Source organism: Neolamprologus multifasciatus, chromosome 5, assembly GCF_963576455.1.
Source record: "Neolamprologus multifasciatus chromosome 5, fNeoMul1.2, whole genome shotgun sequence".
Lineage (NCBI taxonomy): Eukaryota > Metazoa > Chordata > Actinopteri > Cichliformes > Cichlidae > Neolamprologus > Neolamprologus multifasciatus.
The window spans coordinates 36,701,389-36,713,931 of NC_140443.1; the positions used below are offsets into that span (position 1 = coordinate 36,701,389).

The 12,543-nt window shown below is 38.7% G+C and overlaps 1 protein-coding gene across 1 annotated transcript; it reads right to left on the bottom strand.

Moving 5' to 3' along the window:
* Positions 1-418: 418 nt before the first annotated feature.
* On the bottom strand, positions 419-9,651 carry arfrp1 (ADP-ribosylation factor related protein 1). Its single transcript, XM_085160227.1, has 7 exons — positions 9,269-9,651; positions 8,663-8,750; positions 8,243-8,325; positions 5,094-5,175; positions 2,788-2,858; positions 2,304-2,404; positions 419-1,288 (listed from the first exon to the last, which is right to left on the bottom strand). Exons 1-7 carry the CDS (start codon positions 9,377-9,379, stop codon positions 1,201-1,203), a joined length of 624 nt encoding a protein of 207 aa, XP_085016353.1. The 5' UTR covers positions 9,380-9,651; the 3' UTR covers positions 419-1,200.
* Between the last annotated feature and the right edge of the window lie 2,892 nt (positions 9,652-12,543).

Consider the following 12,543-nt stretch of genomic DNA (forward strand, 5'->3'; position numbering starts at 1 on the left):
GGAATCTAAATGCATAGTGATAAAAAAAATGCATGCAAAGATTTAAAAATCCCATGGTCACAGTGGCACCTGAACAATGTGAACATGTTTGTCTAACTTAAATAAATGATAGTTATGGTATGAAATCAACACATAAAGCAGGGACCAGAACAAACAGCACAGAGAAGTGCGAGGTCAGCGTCTCGAAGTCTTTGAAAGTCTTTCAGCAGGAACAACATTATTCCCAAAGAAATGTCTGTCCAAACTCTTCCGTCATTTGACAACTGGGCTGTGATGTGGTAACTGTGAAGAGTTTATCATTCATGTAATTCTCTTTATCAAACTGACTACACTGACACACGTTTGTACTGGAAGAGCAATAGTGTTTGCAAAATATTCGTATTTGTGGTAGGATTGGTTTGTGCACTTATTTGACTCATTATTATTATTATTATTATTATTATTATTATCTCTATTGGTCAAGCTAGTTGCAACAAATAACTCTGAAATTGAAACAGCTGGAACTGAACCACAGGATGAGAGACTAAGGTTACAGCTAATGATATTTCACAGTTTACCTGTGGGAACCGACTGGGCAATACCAGTATAGTACAGCTCTGTTTTTAACTGTGATACAGGCACATAACCAGCGGAGGATTAGGAATTGTTCATAAAAAGCCTATTCCTAAATTCCTAATGTCAAACTAACTTTACAGTGACTCTTTCCAAATGCTGAACATTGTGTAAGGACAGCACGGATCAATAACTAATAATTCCTGTCTTATGCATAATGACAAAAAAGAGAGACCAACCGAGCTAAATGTAAACTGTTTATATGTTAAAGGTTCTAATGATGGAATACTGCAGTATCCTCAAGTTCATCAAACAAACACGGATCATTGTTTATTGAATCTGATAGTGTGAAAAAATAGATCAGCGCCCTTCAATGCTTGTATATTTAATGTGTCGGTGTTTCTGTGCACTCAAAGTGCTCCATATAGATGCTGCAGCACTGATCCCAGCAAAACGACACACCTTCAAAAAGTGTAGGCACAAACAGGCAGACGTCTGCTCACAGTACATCTGAATCTATGTTTGTTGATAAAAATATTATGATGAAGTCCAAAGAGTCACAGGAAACACAAGGTGAGAGTTATCAGCTCCAGGGCTTAACATAAGGAATGTCCTCAAGGACAAAAATCACAGTGCAGAGACGACATCTTATGTGATGTCCTTCTGTCTCGGAGGCCGGTGAATGTTTCTGACCACACACTTCACCATCCACTCAATGCCTTCGTTCACGCCGTCCCTGTATGGAACAAGCAGATTGTTTCATATTTATTTTAACATCTACAGAGTGTGAAATTATTTAAGACATAAACACATGAAAGGTTAAAACTAAGGCATTTCCTAATATATGCTCATTTTGAATTTAATACTGCTGTAGCTGCTGCCCGGACCAACAGCTTAGCAATGATCTAATAACACGACTGGCTAGAAAAAGGTGAGTCTTTGAAAAATGCAGATGGGCCAGTTCACCAGTCTGCAAGCAGACAACAGTAAACAACGAGGACTGAATTCAAAACGGTGCAAAATATTTCTTCACAGAAAGGACCAGGCTGAAAGCTAAACAGCTGGGATTTTACTTTGAAAACAGACAAAGTGGAAATCACTGCATTTGCTGAGAATTACTTGTGAAATGCACTGCATCCACTAATGTGACTTCAGACTCTACAACTAAAAAAACAAATGCTAATGTCTTCTCTGAGGCTCGAGCTCATTTAAGTTGGGTTGAGGAAAATGAGGGCTGTGCAATCACATTGTGAAACATCCACCCTTGTTAAAAAAGGATGACCATCCATCTCACAGGTCAGAAGAATCTGTGATGGTGCAGTTTTCTGCTATCGATCGTGGCATGGGGAACTTTGACCCCATTAATGCTGCTGGAAGTGCAAACCTGTCAACCAATAAAAACCTTTGGCACACTTTGAAAATGAAATGAAAACATTACAAAAAGGTCTTTTGACTGTTTCCAATTAAATTTAGGATTTGAATATTTGGAAATCACCACATTGTGGTTGTTTTTGCATTTTAAGTGAAGGGACTGTAATTTTGATGCAATGTTATTATTTGAATTGTTGAAGGCAGTCCTTGTCTATTAACAGATGTGATCATAAACTTAAATTGATGCAAATTTGCATTCACTGTAATTGAATCAAATAAAAACACAATTACTTTCATAGCTTAGCTTCTGTTGAACACATGCTGCATCATGTGTGAGAGCAAGCTGTTGCAAACAAAGTCATCAACTGTTGTAGTCTTACCCTGTGAGAGCAGTGCATGGCTGGACTAAACAGTCTCTCTTGCCAATCTTTGGAGCACAGTCACTGAAGGTTGTTTTAATGTCGGGCACCGACAAACAGTTCTGAGAAAAAGAACATACACAAGACTGAAGGCAGTGACCAAGTTCAAGATTTAAGATTCTGGGTCTTTATTGTCAACACACACACAGTGTACAGCGTCCCGAAATGCTGTTTCACCCCAACCACCTCAATGGTGTATTTATGAGAATATAAAAAATACATCTCCAAGAGATATAAAACTGGAAATTACAAATAAATAATAACTCGCTAAATTTGGGTAAAATTAAGAGATAAGAAGGTTCTATACTAACTATATCTATGTCCAATACACAAAGATAGGACAGACAATACGAAGTGGATTGTGCAGTAGGCATTGAATACCAGTGCACGTGCACATTAAAGTGCACGTGTAATGAATGAATGAATGAATGAAAAGTCCAGGTACCGGTACATCTTGCTTATTAGCCAGCACGAGGAGCGGAACGCCTTCCAGTGCCTCGCTGCTGATCATTTTCTCTGGAAGAGAAGAGAGATCAATCACTGACTCAATAATACAGCACTCGGAGAAAGTACCTGCACCTTTTCTGATTCCTTCATTTCTCATATTCGTCACACATTTCAGATCTTCAAACTGATCGTAATATCAGACATATTGTCCCTGCGTCTGTGTGGCTTCCTCCCACAGTCCAGAGACATTCACTTAGTGGGGTTAGGTTAACTGGTGAGTCTAAATGGTCCATAGGTGTAAATACGAGTGTGAACGGTTGTTTGTCTCTGCTGCTGGCACTCTGTCCACGGTGTTTCGCCCTATAGTAGCTTGGACAGGCTTGAAGTTCAGACTGCCCTTCTCTGTGCCAAGCTGGTCTGGACGAATCGAAGGCTCCGTAACATGTTTTGTCTCCAAATAATTAAACAGTTTATCCTTTGCACAGAATGCTCTGGTGGTATTTTGTGACAATGGTGGGGAAATAACCTAAAATGATTTTATGCTTGTTATTCTTCTTTGCCAAAACACATGCAGACTACTGTTGCACTCTGCTTTGTTGTTTACGCCCCTGCAAAGTACAATTAAGGCCTAACAAAGACAACCTGAGTGTGTGTGTGTGTGTGTAATAGTTACGTGAACTATTAAAATCGTTGACGGCTGATTTAATAGTCGACGCATCGTTTGAAGCTTTGTAAGATCACAAAAGACGCAGGAATAAGTAGCAGGATTTAAGAGTGTAATAACGGACTGAGACAGAAGATGGCAGCACTGCATGTACAAGGATGCCAGCTGCTGTTAAACCCCGAAGAAGAAGAAGCTGTGTCCCAGAATTCATAGCGCAGCCCAGCTCAGTTTCCAACAATGGCAGCAGCTAGTTAGTTTTAATATTACTCTTATTATTCTTTCTGGGTCACAAAATAAACGTTTAACATATTTTCAGGCGAGAATGTAGCTGTGTAAACCTCAAATATCTGCTCAGTTTATCAAGACACCACATATTTTCAAAAGCGCTCCGACGTTTTCGGAGACGTCTGTTAGCCACTAGCTCGATAGCTAGCCGGGGGCTAGGCTAACTAGAGCCGTGAGAACACCGGACTCCCGCAAATTGTTTTCAAACCCACCGCCGTCTTTCGCTACTCAGGTTAAACATGATATATAAGTCACTTAGATAACTTAAAAATGTTATTGTTTGGCTTTTTTCAGTATTTTATTTGTTCCTGAGTAAATCGGTTTGGCTGAGATTAAAGTTATAGTTTTTACACAGCTGAATAAACGTCAAGCAGACAGCTGATTATCAGAATTTACTCCGGTGTCCTGTTATATTTTAGATAGCAAGGAGTTTATTAAACTTCACCGAAACAATCTGCAAATTTCATTAAAATTTAACAAACTATCATCTTGTCTTTATTTTTAGTTAGCACATACCTTAAACACTTAAAGCTGTAAGCTAATGATAGTTATATAAGAGCAGATGCTGCTGGTGCAATAAGCTGTATGTTTTATGTCCAATGCATGATGATCTGATTAGTCGACTATCAAAATAATCGTTTGTGGCAGCCCTGGTGTGTAAGGCCATATATTACAGACTTCCATAATAGGGCTTATATATACTGCGATGTTCATAGTAACCGTTATGACTGCTTTTCTAGTTATAAGGTTGAGGTGGAAATGATCTCTTCACACAGGGACAGGTCGATCTGAATACCTTTTTAACCTTAATAAACAAAATCTTTGTTTATGAAGAAGAGTTCTGAGATCCAAAAACCTCAAATATAATAACCTATATGTGGCAATACAAACATCTGTAGCAAGCAGCATAGTTTTGTTTTTGACTTTCAGATTAATCTACTGTTCTTGAAGGCGAGGTCAGAGATCAATATTTTAAATATTTATGCAGGACTTTCTATGTGTTATATTTTCTACTTGTGAGAATCACAGTTTATATGTTCTAAGGCTTTTTGTCACTTTTTGAACAATAAATCATGAAGTTTACCTTAAAAGTTATCGGTGCATGTAAGCCAAACTTTTATGGATCGTTAACATGACCCCACAGTTTTTATCAGAATTCATACAAACATTTTCAAACTATCATGAAGACAGACAGAAGGTCGAAGGCGCGCACAAACACTAGCAAAAACACAACCTCCTTGGCGGAGGGATTAAGGAAGTGGGCAAGTGCTTTGTCACAGCACTACGAATGTCAGAACAAATATCAATGTTTCCATTTGTTCAGTAAATAACACAGAGACAAGAAGGTTACTCACCAAAGGCCTCCTTTGATTCTGACAGACGCTCTTCATCCGTTGAATCTATCACATAGATGACTCCATGGGATTCAGCGTAGTACTAGATACAACCATGAAGAGGAAAACATGTCACAACACACATATATATATATATATATATATATATATATATATATATATTAGGGGTGCAACGATACACAAAATTCACGGTTCGGTTCAATACTTTGGTGTCACGGTTCGATATTCTTTCGATACAAAAAAATGTTCATGCCTTTTTAATTTGTCATTTATTAAAATTATAAATATATATTTTAACTCAAAAGTACAGTTTTTAAATTTAATGTTGCTGAAACAACAAAGGGATAAAATAATAAATCTATCTGATGGAGAAATCACTCATCTTTGTAAAAGAGAGTTTATTACAGAGAAATGTCTCTTTCCAAAATAAAAGCTATACTATACGCTTCTTCTGGGTTATATTCTCAGCAGCATATTAAACATATCAGGTCCCCATAAGGAGAATCATGTGCTAACGGCTGTCTAAATGACTCGGGTAAAGTTTGTAGCATGCGTGCTTGTTGTTTTTGTCTGCTTCCACTTGTCTTTGCACGAGGATGATGTCGGAGTAAATGTGCAGTCATATTCGTTGTGTTCCCACTAGTGCTGTCAGCGTTAATCTGAAATGACGTTAACGCCACAACATGGCAAAGTTAACGAGCTACCGCGGATCGCCCTGTGCGTGGGGCTGGACGGCGTCAACACGTTAACGAGCTAACTGCGCTAACGCAGTAGTTCCCACCCATGTAATTGAGCATTGCTGGCACATCCAACATACTGTTTTACTTTAGTCCATGACACGCTTACCTTCAGGGTCATACTTCACATGAAAACCAAAATAGTTCCAAACGCCAGATCTGAATGAGGGTGGGGGAGGTTCAATTTGCCATGTTGCAACGAGCTTAACTTCTGTCTGCTAGCTTGCCCTGCGCTCAGTGAATCTGCGCTCGACAGTGCAGCCTAGGCGGAGTAGTCGAACGCAGATCCACTGAGCGCTCAACACAGACAGCATCGTCAGAAGGAAAGTTCATAAAATAAATTAAAAATTTTGTATTGTTCGATACATATGCATACCGAACCGAAAGCACTGTATCGAACGGTTCAACATCGATACGAGTATCGCTGCACCCCTAATATATGTTTATTTGGGTTGGTGGTTGTATTCCTGAAAGTACTGCTGTACTGCGGTTAGCAAAACCCCATTTCAGAAGAGCAATTCACTGCAGTAACTGGCAAGTAATTTAAAGACCCACATTTATTTTACACAACAGGACAAAAACAACATGTCAAATTCTGAAATTAAGAATTTCATCAAAATGTAACAAGTTTGTACACTTCCAGCTCTGTGTTGGGGACCTGTGGAGACTCACTGCTATACCTTTGAAAGAAAAGGATTTCCCCTGCTCAACAGAGTGGGCCTTCACATCTGTATATATCCATCAGCATTAATAGGCCTTCACTGATGTGTAGGTTATCCATCCCATGTTCAAGATGCAACACAGTTTACTATGATAACAATGGTTCCTCTCTAGTCTGCAGATCACAACATCCACGACCAAAACAATTTTAAATTCTGACCGTTTCCACTACACCTCAAAGTTTGAAGATGGAGCTGACAATTTAGCTGTTGACCAATATCACCACTCTTCTGTGCTGTGGGTGAAAGATTAAGATCACAGACACAAAGGGAGGAGAACTGCATCCAGAGGACCAGCGTTTACTTTGGTTTTCTGGAAGTAGTTCTTCAATGTATGTTTCGGCTAATTGTCGTGTTGGAAGATAAATCAACAACCAAATGTTGCTGCCGACTGCTTTAACCTCCTAGGACCTGCGTCCACATACGAGTATCCTCATATGTAGCTCTGATTTTTCTTAAAGACAAAAATGAGGTAAAAAAAAAAAGATCTGGTAATTCTTTGTATTTACGTTCATCGGGCCCCAATATACACGACTATCAAAGAGAAATTAAAAATGCATGCCGTGGAAGAGTTTGGGTCTTAGGAGGTTAAGTTGACCCCTTTCACCTTGATGAGATTTCCAGTTCTGGACACTCTGAAGCATCCCCACACCTTAATACTCCCACCACTGTGTTTAAATGTGGTGTTCTGTGGATTGTATACCTCTACCTTCTTCCTCCAAACATAAGCAGCATCTCTAGGGCCAAAGAGCAGTAGTTTCGTCTCACCTGACCACAGGTGATACTTTCAGTATGCATAATGTTTCTCCAAGTTATCCTCAGCAGACTGTCTGGCTTCAAGGTGTCTCTTCTGCAGAAGTGGACTTTTTCTTGGTGTGCAACTTCACACTCAGGGTCTCAGTGATTGTCTTATTTGAGACTGCAATTCGTGACTTTGCTAAGTCATTTAGTGTCTTGACAGTTGTTCAAGGCTCTTTGGCACATCTCTCATTAGTTTTCTAAGTTTGAAATCTTTTGCTTCCTACTTCTGCAAGGCTTGTTCTGCACTGTTAAGCTCTCTTTGAATTTTTCTGTGATACTTCTGGCTCCAGTTCTTGAAACGTGGATATGCTATGGTCATTGTGTATACCATCTCCTGCTTTGTGAGCACAACCTTTTTTCTCAAGTCTAAACTGATTTCTTTTGTTTCTGGCATGATGCTTTCTCAAGTGACAGCTCCATCCCTTGCCTGATATTTTAATACTCAGAATAAATTAGAACATAACCCTCTGTTTTAGCTGGATTTTACAAGCTTTAAGGATAACAAAGTTAAAACACAACATTGGACACTAGTGATTTGTGTTTTGGCTCAATCAAAAAGTCAGATTTTAGGGTGCTAATAATATCGAGCCTGGTAATATTTTTCTAAGAAATCTGTTATTCTGTCATTGTGTGTAAACAGAAAAACAATATGCTTTCAAAAGTATTAGCATGTGTAAAAAGGCTGTGTTGAAAATCCCTTGGACAACTTGGAAAATGTTGACAAAAACGTCTGCCCTCTGCAGGTGGTAAAAGGTGTTGCCAAATATATCTGTGTGGCCTGTCCAGGTGCAGTCTATGTATGCTAAACACAGTGAAAATATTACATCTTCAAAATAGAAATACTATCTATGTTAGTGTAGAGGATGTGAAAAATTCCTCTTTTTTAACTCACTTTGTCCCACAGAGACTGCAGCTCCTCCTGACCTCCCAAATCCCAGAACATTAGACGAGCCTTGCCAACATCAATTGTGCCAACTGTAAAGGAAAGCAAGAGATTCAGCAGTGTTATAGATCAGCAGTTTAAATCAAGAACGTTCTGTGAGCCAGAAAGAAGGAAGCATTAGAACATGAAAGATTACATAATTGCATTGACTTGTCCTTTTCTATACCATAACGGTTAAAATATAAAATTACAATTAATTCCCGCAGTTACTCATCAAAAAAGAACGAATAATCATTTTTCGTTGTTAAGCAGTAATTACACACTCAAAAAGCAAGCGATTCCTGCTACTTTGACAAGGCAGGAGAATACTGTGAGGAGGTCATGCTGATGCAAGCGTAGCACGACACTAACGCTGTTACATTCACTTACTGTTCAGGCCAACTGTAGTGGTGATCTTGGATAAAGCCATCCCCTTGTAATTCTTACTAAACTTTGTTTTGGTCTGTTCCAGGAAAGTCTGCAGACACAGAAAATAAGAGTAACCATTAGACGGGTGAATTACTCAGGTGATGAGCACTGTGTAAGTATCTGTGTAAAACAAAATAAACTTCAGGCAGCTCATTTGCAGGTGGTGGCCACAGACCATCACGCTCTCTCTTTCTCCTGCCTGACTTTTTCACTCTTGCTAGTATCCTTGTCTTTGACAGGATCAAGTGGGAATGCAGTTCATTCAGGCAGTCTAACCCCTTTAGAGAGGCACATTCATAAGTGATTTCTTATTGTTTATGCTCCATTAATGGCCAGATTGATATCCGTCATTTACTTTAATTTTTCACCCACTTATTTAGCTCAATCATCCAGGTAAGTTGATCCGTTCTGTAACTTGGGTTTTGTCCTATTTACTGTTCATGATTTCTTGAGACAAAGAGAGTGATAGACCACAAAGCTAACGTAAACAAGAGAACATAACACCGCTTTCAATGCTATGTGCATAACCCAGTTAACCAATTATATAACACAACATCACTTTGATACCGTTTTTCCGGCGTTATCCAGTCCCAGGATCAAAACGCAGTACTCATCCTTCTGGAACATGTACTTATATAATCCCGATAATAAAGTGTACATCGTGAAAAAAGTAAACATAAACAAAAACGCGTCCGTGTTCGCTAGTCCTAATGTTGGCTAGCTAGCTTAGCTTAGCTATGAGGCTAAACAAGCAACACGCGCCACTGTGGCTTCATTACACTCCCACTAAACATGCCTGTGTGCGAATGGGGGTAAAATGACATGTATGCACTCATAAAACAAGTCAGGAAAGCCGTCGTTTAAAAGCACACTTCTGCTATGACAGTCTGAACACAATCCTGTTTCTACGTGTCTCGTATCCAGGAAGTGCCACTGTATGAATTATGGGAAATGAAGTACATATGGATTCTACCGCATTACGTTAGGTGACAGTGTTTCAGATATAAAACTTCGTTTCCCAGGAGGAAGTTCGAAAGCGTGTTACGTCATTTTAAAGGAAAACGCAACAAAAATAGACTGAATTGATTTGTTCCAGTAGCTGTGGAAAGTTCAGAACCAGTGAGTGCTGACAGTCTCAACAACTGTTTGTTTTTAATGACGTTTCATCTCTCAGCCATTCAGAACGGAGAACCTGCAAAGACAGGTGAGTAATGTTTGTGTTCGATGGAATTCACATTCTCTATTACAGCGTCAATTAACTTATATTAAACCCCTTCATTCCTTCACCAAGCACCAAGTCATGTTTTACTTAGGGCTTAAATACTTATTCATTTAATCTAATGCAAATCATGGACTTCTTTTGTCTTTCGGGGGGTGGGGAATATTCCATCTCTCTGTGTAAGAATAAAATGACCATGTTACCATAAAAATTAGAGACTTGTTTTTTGGGGTTTTTTTTGTAAATAAGCAGGCTTAAAATTCAGCAGTGGAACAAATAATTATATCCCCTACTGTTTATGGATGCTGCTGAGTTGAAAGTGGAATAGGCTGAATGACGATTTGAACATTCCCTTTATTAAAATACATTGTAAATATTTTACAACTTAAAGTTTACAGTGGGTGATACCACATATTCAAATAATACGATATATATATTTAATATAATATCAAGTTAAATATTTTATCCATCTTTCCACTTTCTTCTGCTAATCTGGACCCAGGTCACGAGGGCACCAGGCTAAGCAGAGAAGCCTACATCTCCCTCTCCCTAGCCACCTCCTCCTGCTCCAAGGCGTTCCCAGGCCAGCCAAGAGATATGGGCTGTTTTCCAATTCAGGGGCTGCATCACTCGGAGGACCCGGCCTTTGTGGTCTATGTGGGCCGGGTCTTTGGAAGACCAAGAAGGCCTGAAGTGCGAGGCTTGTGAAATGGGACAGTCTAGCCTCCATCGCACTGCTCAGTTTGCCAGGCAGCCTGAGCAGCTGTTTGACAGAAATGAAGGAGAAATTTATTTTCTTCATTTGTTTGTTTTACATGTGCTTTGTTTGATTAGTTGAGTATCTGAGGCTGAGACCACAGGACTGTAAAACATGATTGTTGGGTTTCATTTCTGTACTGAACAGTCATTTAAGATTAGTTAGTAAATAACAATTAGCTAATGTTGTTCATGAGACTAAAATCATCTCACTGTGGTAATGTAAATATAATATGGTCAACAGTAAAGTTATTATTATATTAATCATTATTAGTTATTACAGCAGTGAATGAACTCTGTGTCAAATACTGAGCTTCAGTAAAGATTCAAGTTGCAGTTATTTATATGTCCTATCACCTTAAATCTTCACTCAAAGACACTCAAGTATCTGTGACAGTGTATATACAGATTTATATATAAGAGACAAACATTGTTCTTTTAATATGTTGTCATTACTAAATTTGGCTCAATGCTTACATATATGTGTAAAAAGGAAAATGTACGAGCTGTGATAACTGTGTCTGATAGAATGAAGAGTAGACTGATATATGAAATATTCCTTTATTGGGTGAGAAAATCAGACCATGTCATAACTGCTTTAAGTCACACAGAATAGATATCAGAGCCTTAAACAGGCTGACTTCTGCTAAATGGGTCAAACTGGGCAGAAAGTCTACAAACACATAACATCCTTATAGAATATGATGTAACACTATAGATCAACTTAGCTCAGAATATATGAAGCATATAAACAATTACAGCAATATGATGCAACAAACACAGCAGTGCTACTAATCCAAAATACTCAAAGCTTCATAGAACTGAAACAAACATTTATTTTTAGGTCCATTCAGCTGCTGATACATACTTTAGGTTTCTGAACATTAAACTTGTTGCTGCCTTTCATAGTGTGTAACTTGAAGGCCCTGAGTACTTTCTCCCACACTGAAAACACTGGATGATAACATTATTTGAACATTACCTAATAAGACTGATTCAGGACAGACAGTTAGTGATTTCTGCCTTTTGCAGAAAGGCTTAATGCAGTTTTTTGATTTTTCACAAAGTGTATTGTAACAAAAATCAGCTGATTTAAAAAGCTTGATCAGTGACATGATTAACTGTCAATATCCACACGAAGAGTTAAAATATGAATAAAATTAAAGTGTTGAAAAAGCAGCTTGTTAAACAATTGTGGTGGGGTGCTGAGCCTGCACCTGTTCAACTAGCCTGTTTTATGGACATGGTCATGCTGTCCCCATCATCATTACAGATTTCCTTGCTAATGTGCTAAAGGAGTTATTAACATCTTTTGTCAGTACAGAATGTTTGTTGCATCTAACAGACTTACCTCAGTTTATGTTAGATTGTGACAGAACAGATAACTCAGTGGAAAGCCAGGGGAATAAAACAAAACCTGTTTAAGTAAATCACAACTCAAGAATGAGTTTTATAAAAACCAAGGAAATACTATCTACCTTTACTGTTTGTCTTTAGCAGTATTTGGCTCTCAAAGGTTGGCCAGCTGCACTCATCTGATGGATAAAAAATAACATGTATTCTTTTCCTCCTTATATCATCTCACTCACTAGATTCATAATAGAAATGAGGAAAAGCGAAGCCCAAATTTAAGCAAAGTTGTGCGAATAGTGTAGTAGTGCTGCATGCTGGTGAGCCAACCAGCGTGTAGCCTGTTACAGCTGCTCCTGCTTTTTCTCTCTTACTCTTTTTTCTTGTACTTTCATTTGTTTTCTTATCTTTCATTCAATCACGTGGCTTGAGAGAGCTTTTGCTCTGCTGCTGGCCGCGGCACAACTCCTACATACTACATGGGCTGTTTACTTCAGAGATCGGCTGATTGCCCTGT

Bases quoted from the DNA above. Each gene is read 5' to 3' on its own strand.
- arfrp1 (XM_085160227.1), bottom strand. From the start codon at position 9,379: ATGTTTACTTTTTTCACGATGTACACTTTATTATCGGGATTATATAAG. The intron at 8,326-8,662 runs GTAAGTGAATGT...TTTCCTTTACAG, and splicing joins CACTACAGTTGGCCTGAACA to TTGGCACAATTGATGTTGGC. The intron at 2,405-2,787 runs GTACCTGGACTT...TCTTTTTCTCAG, and splicing joins CTAATAAGCAAGATGTACCG to AACTGTTTGTCGGTGCCCGA.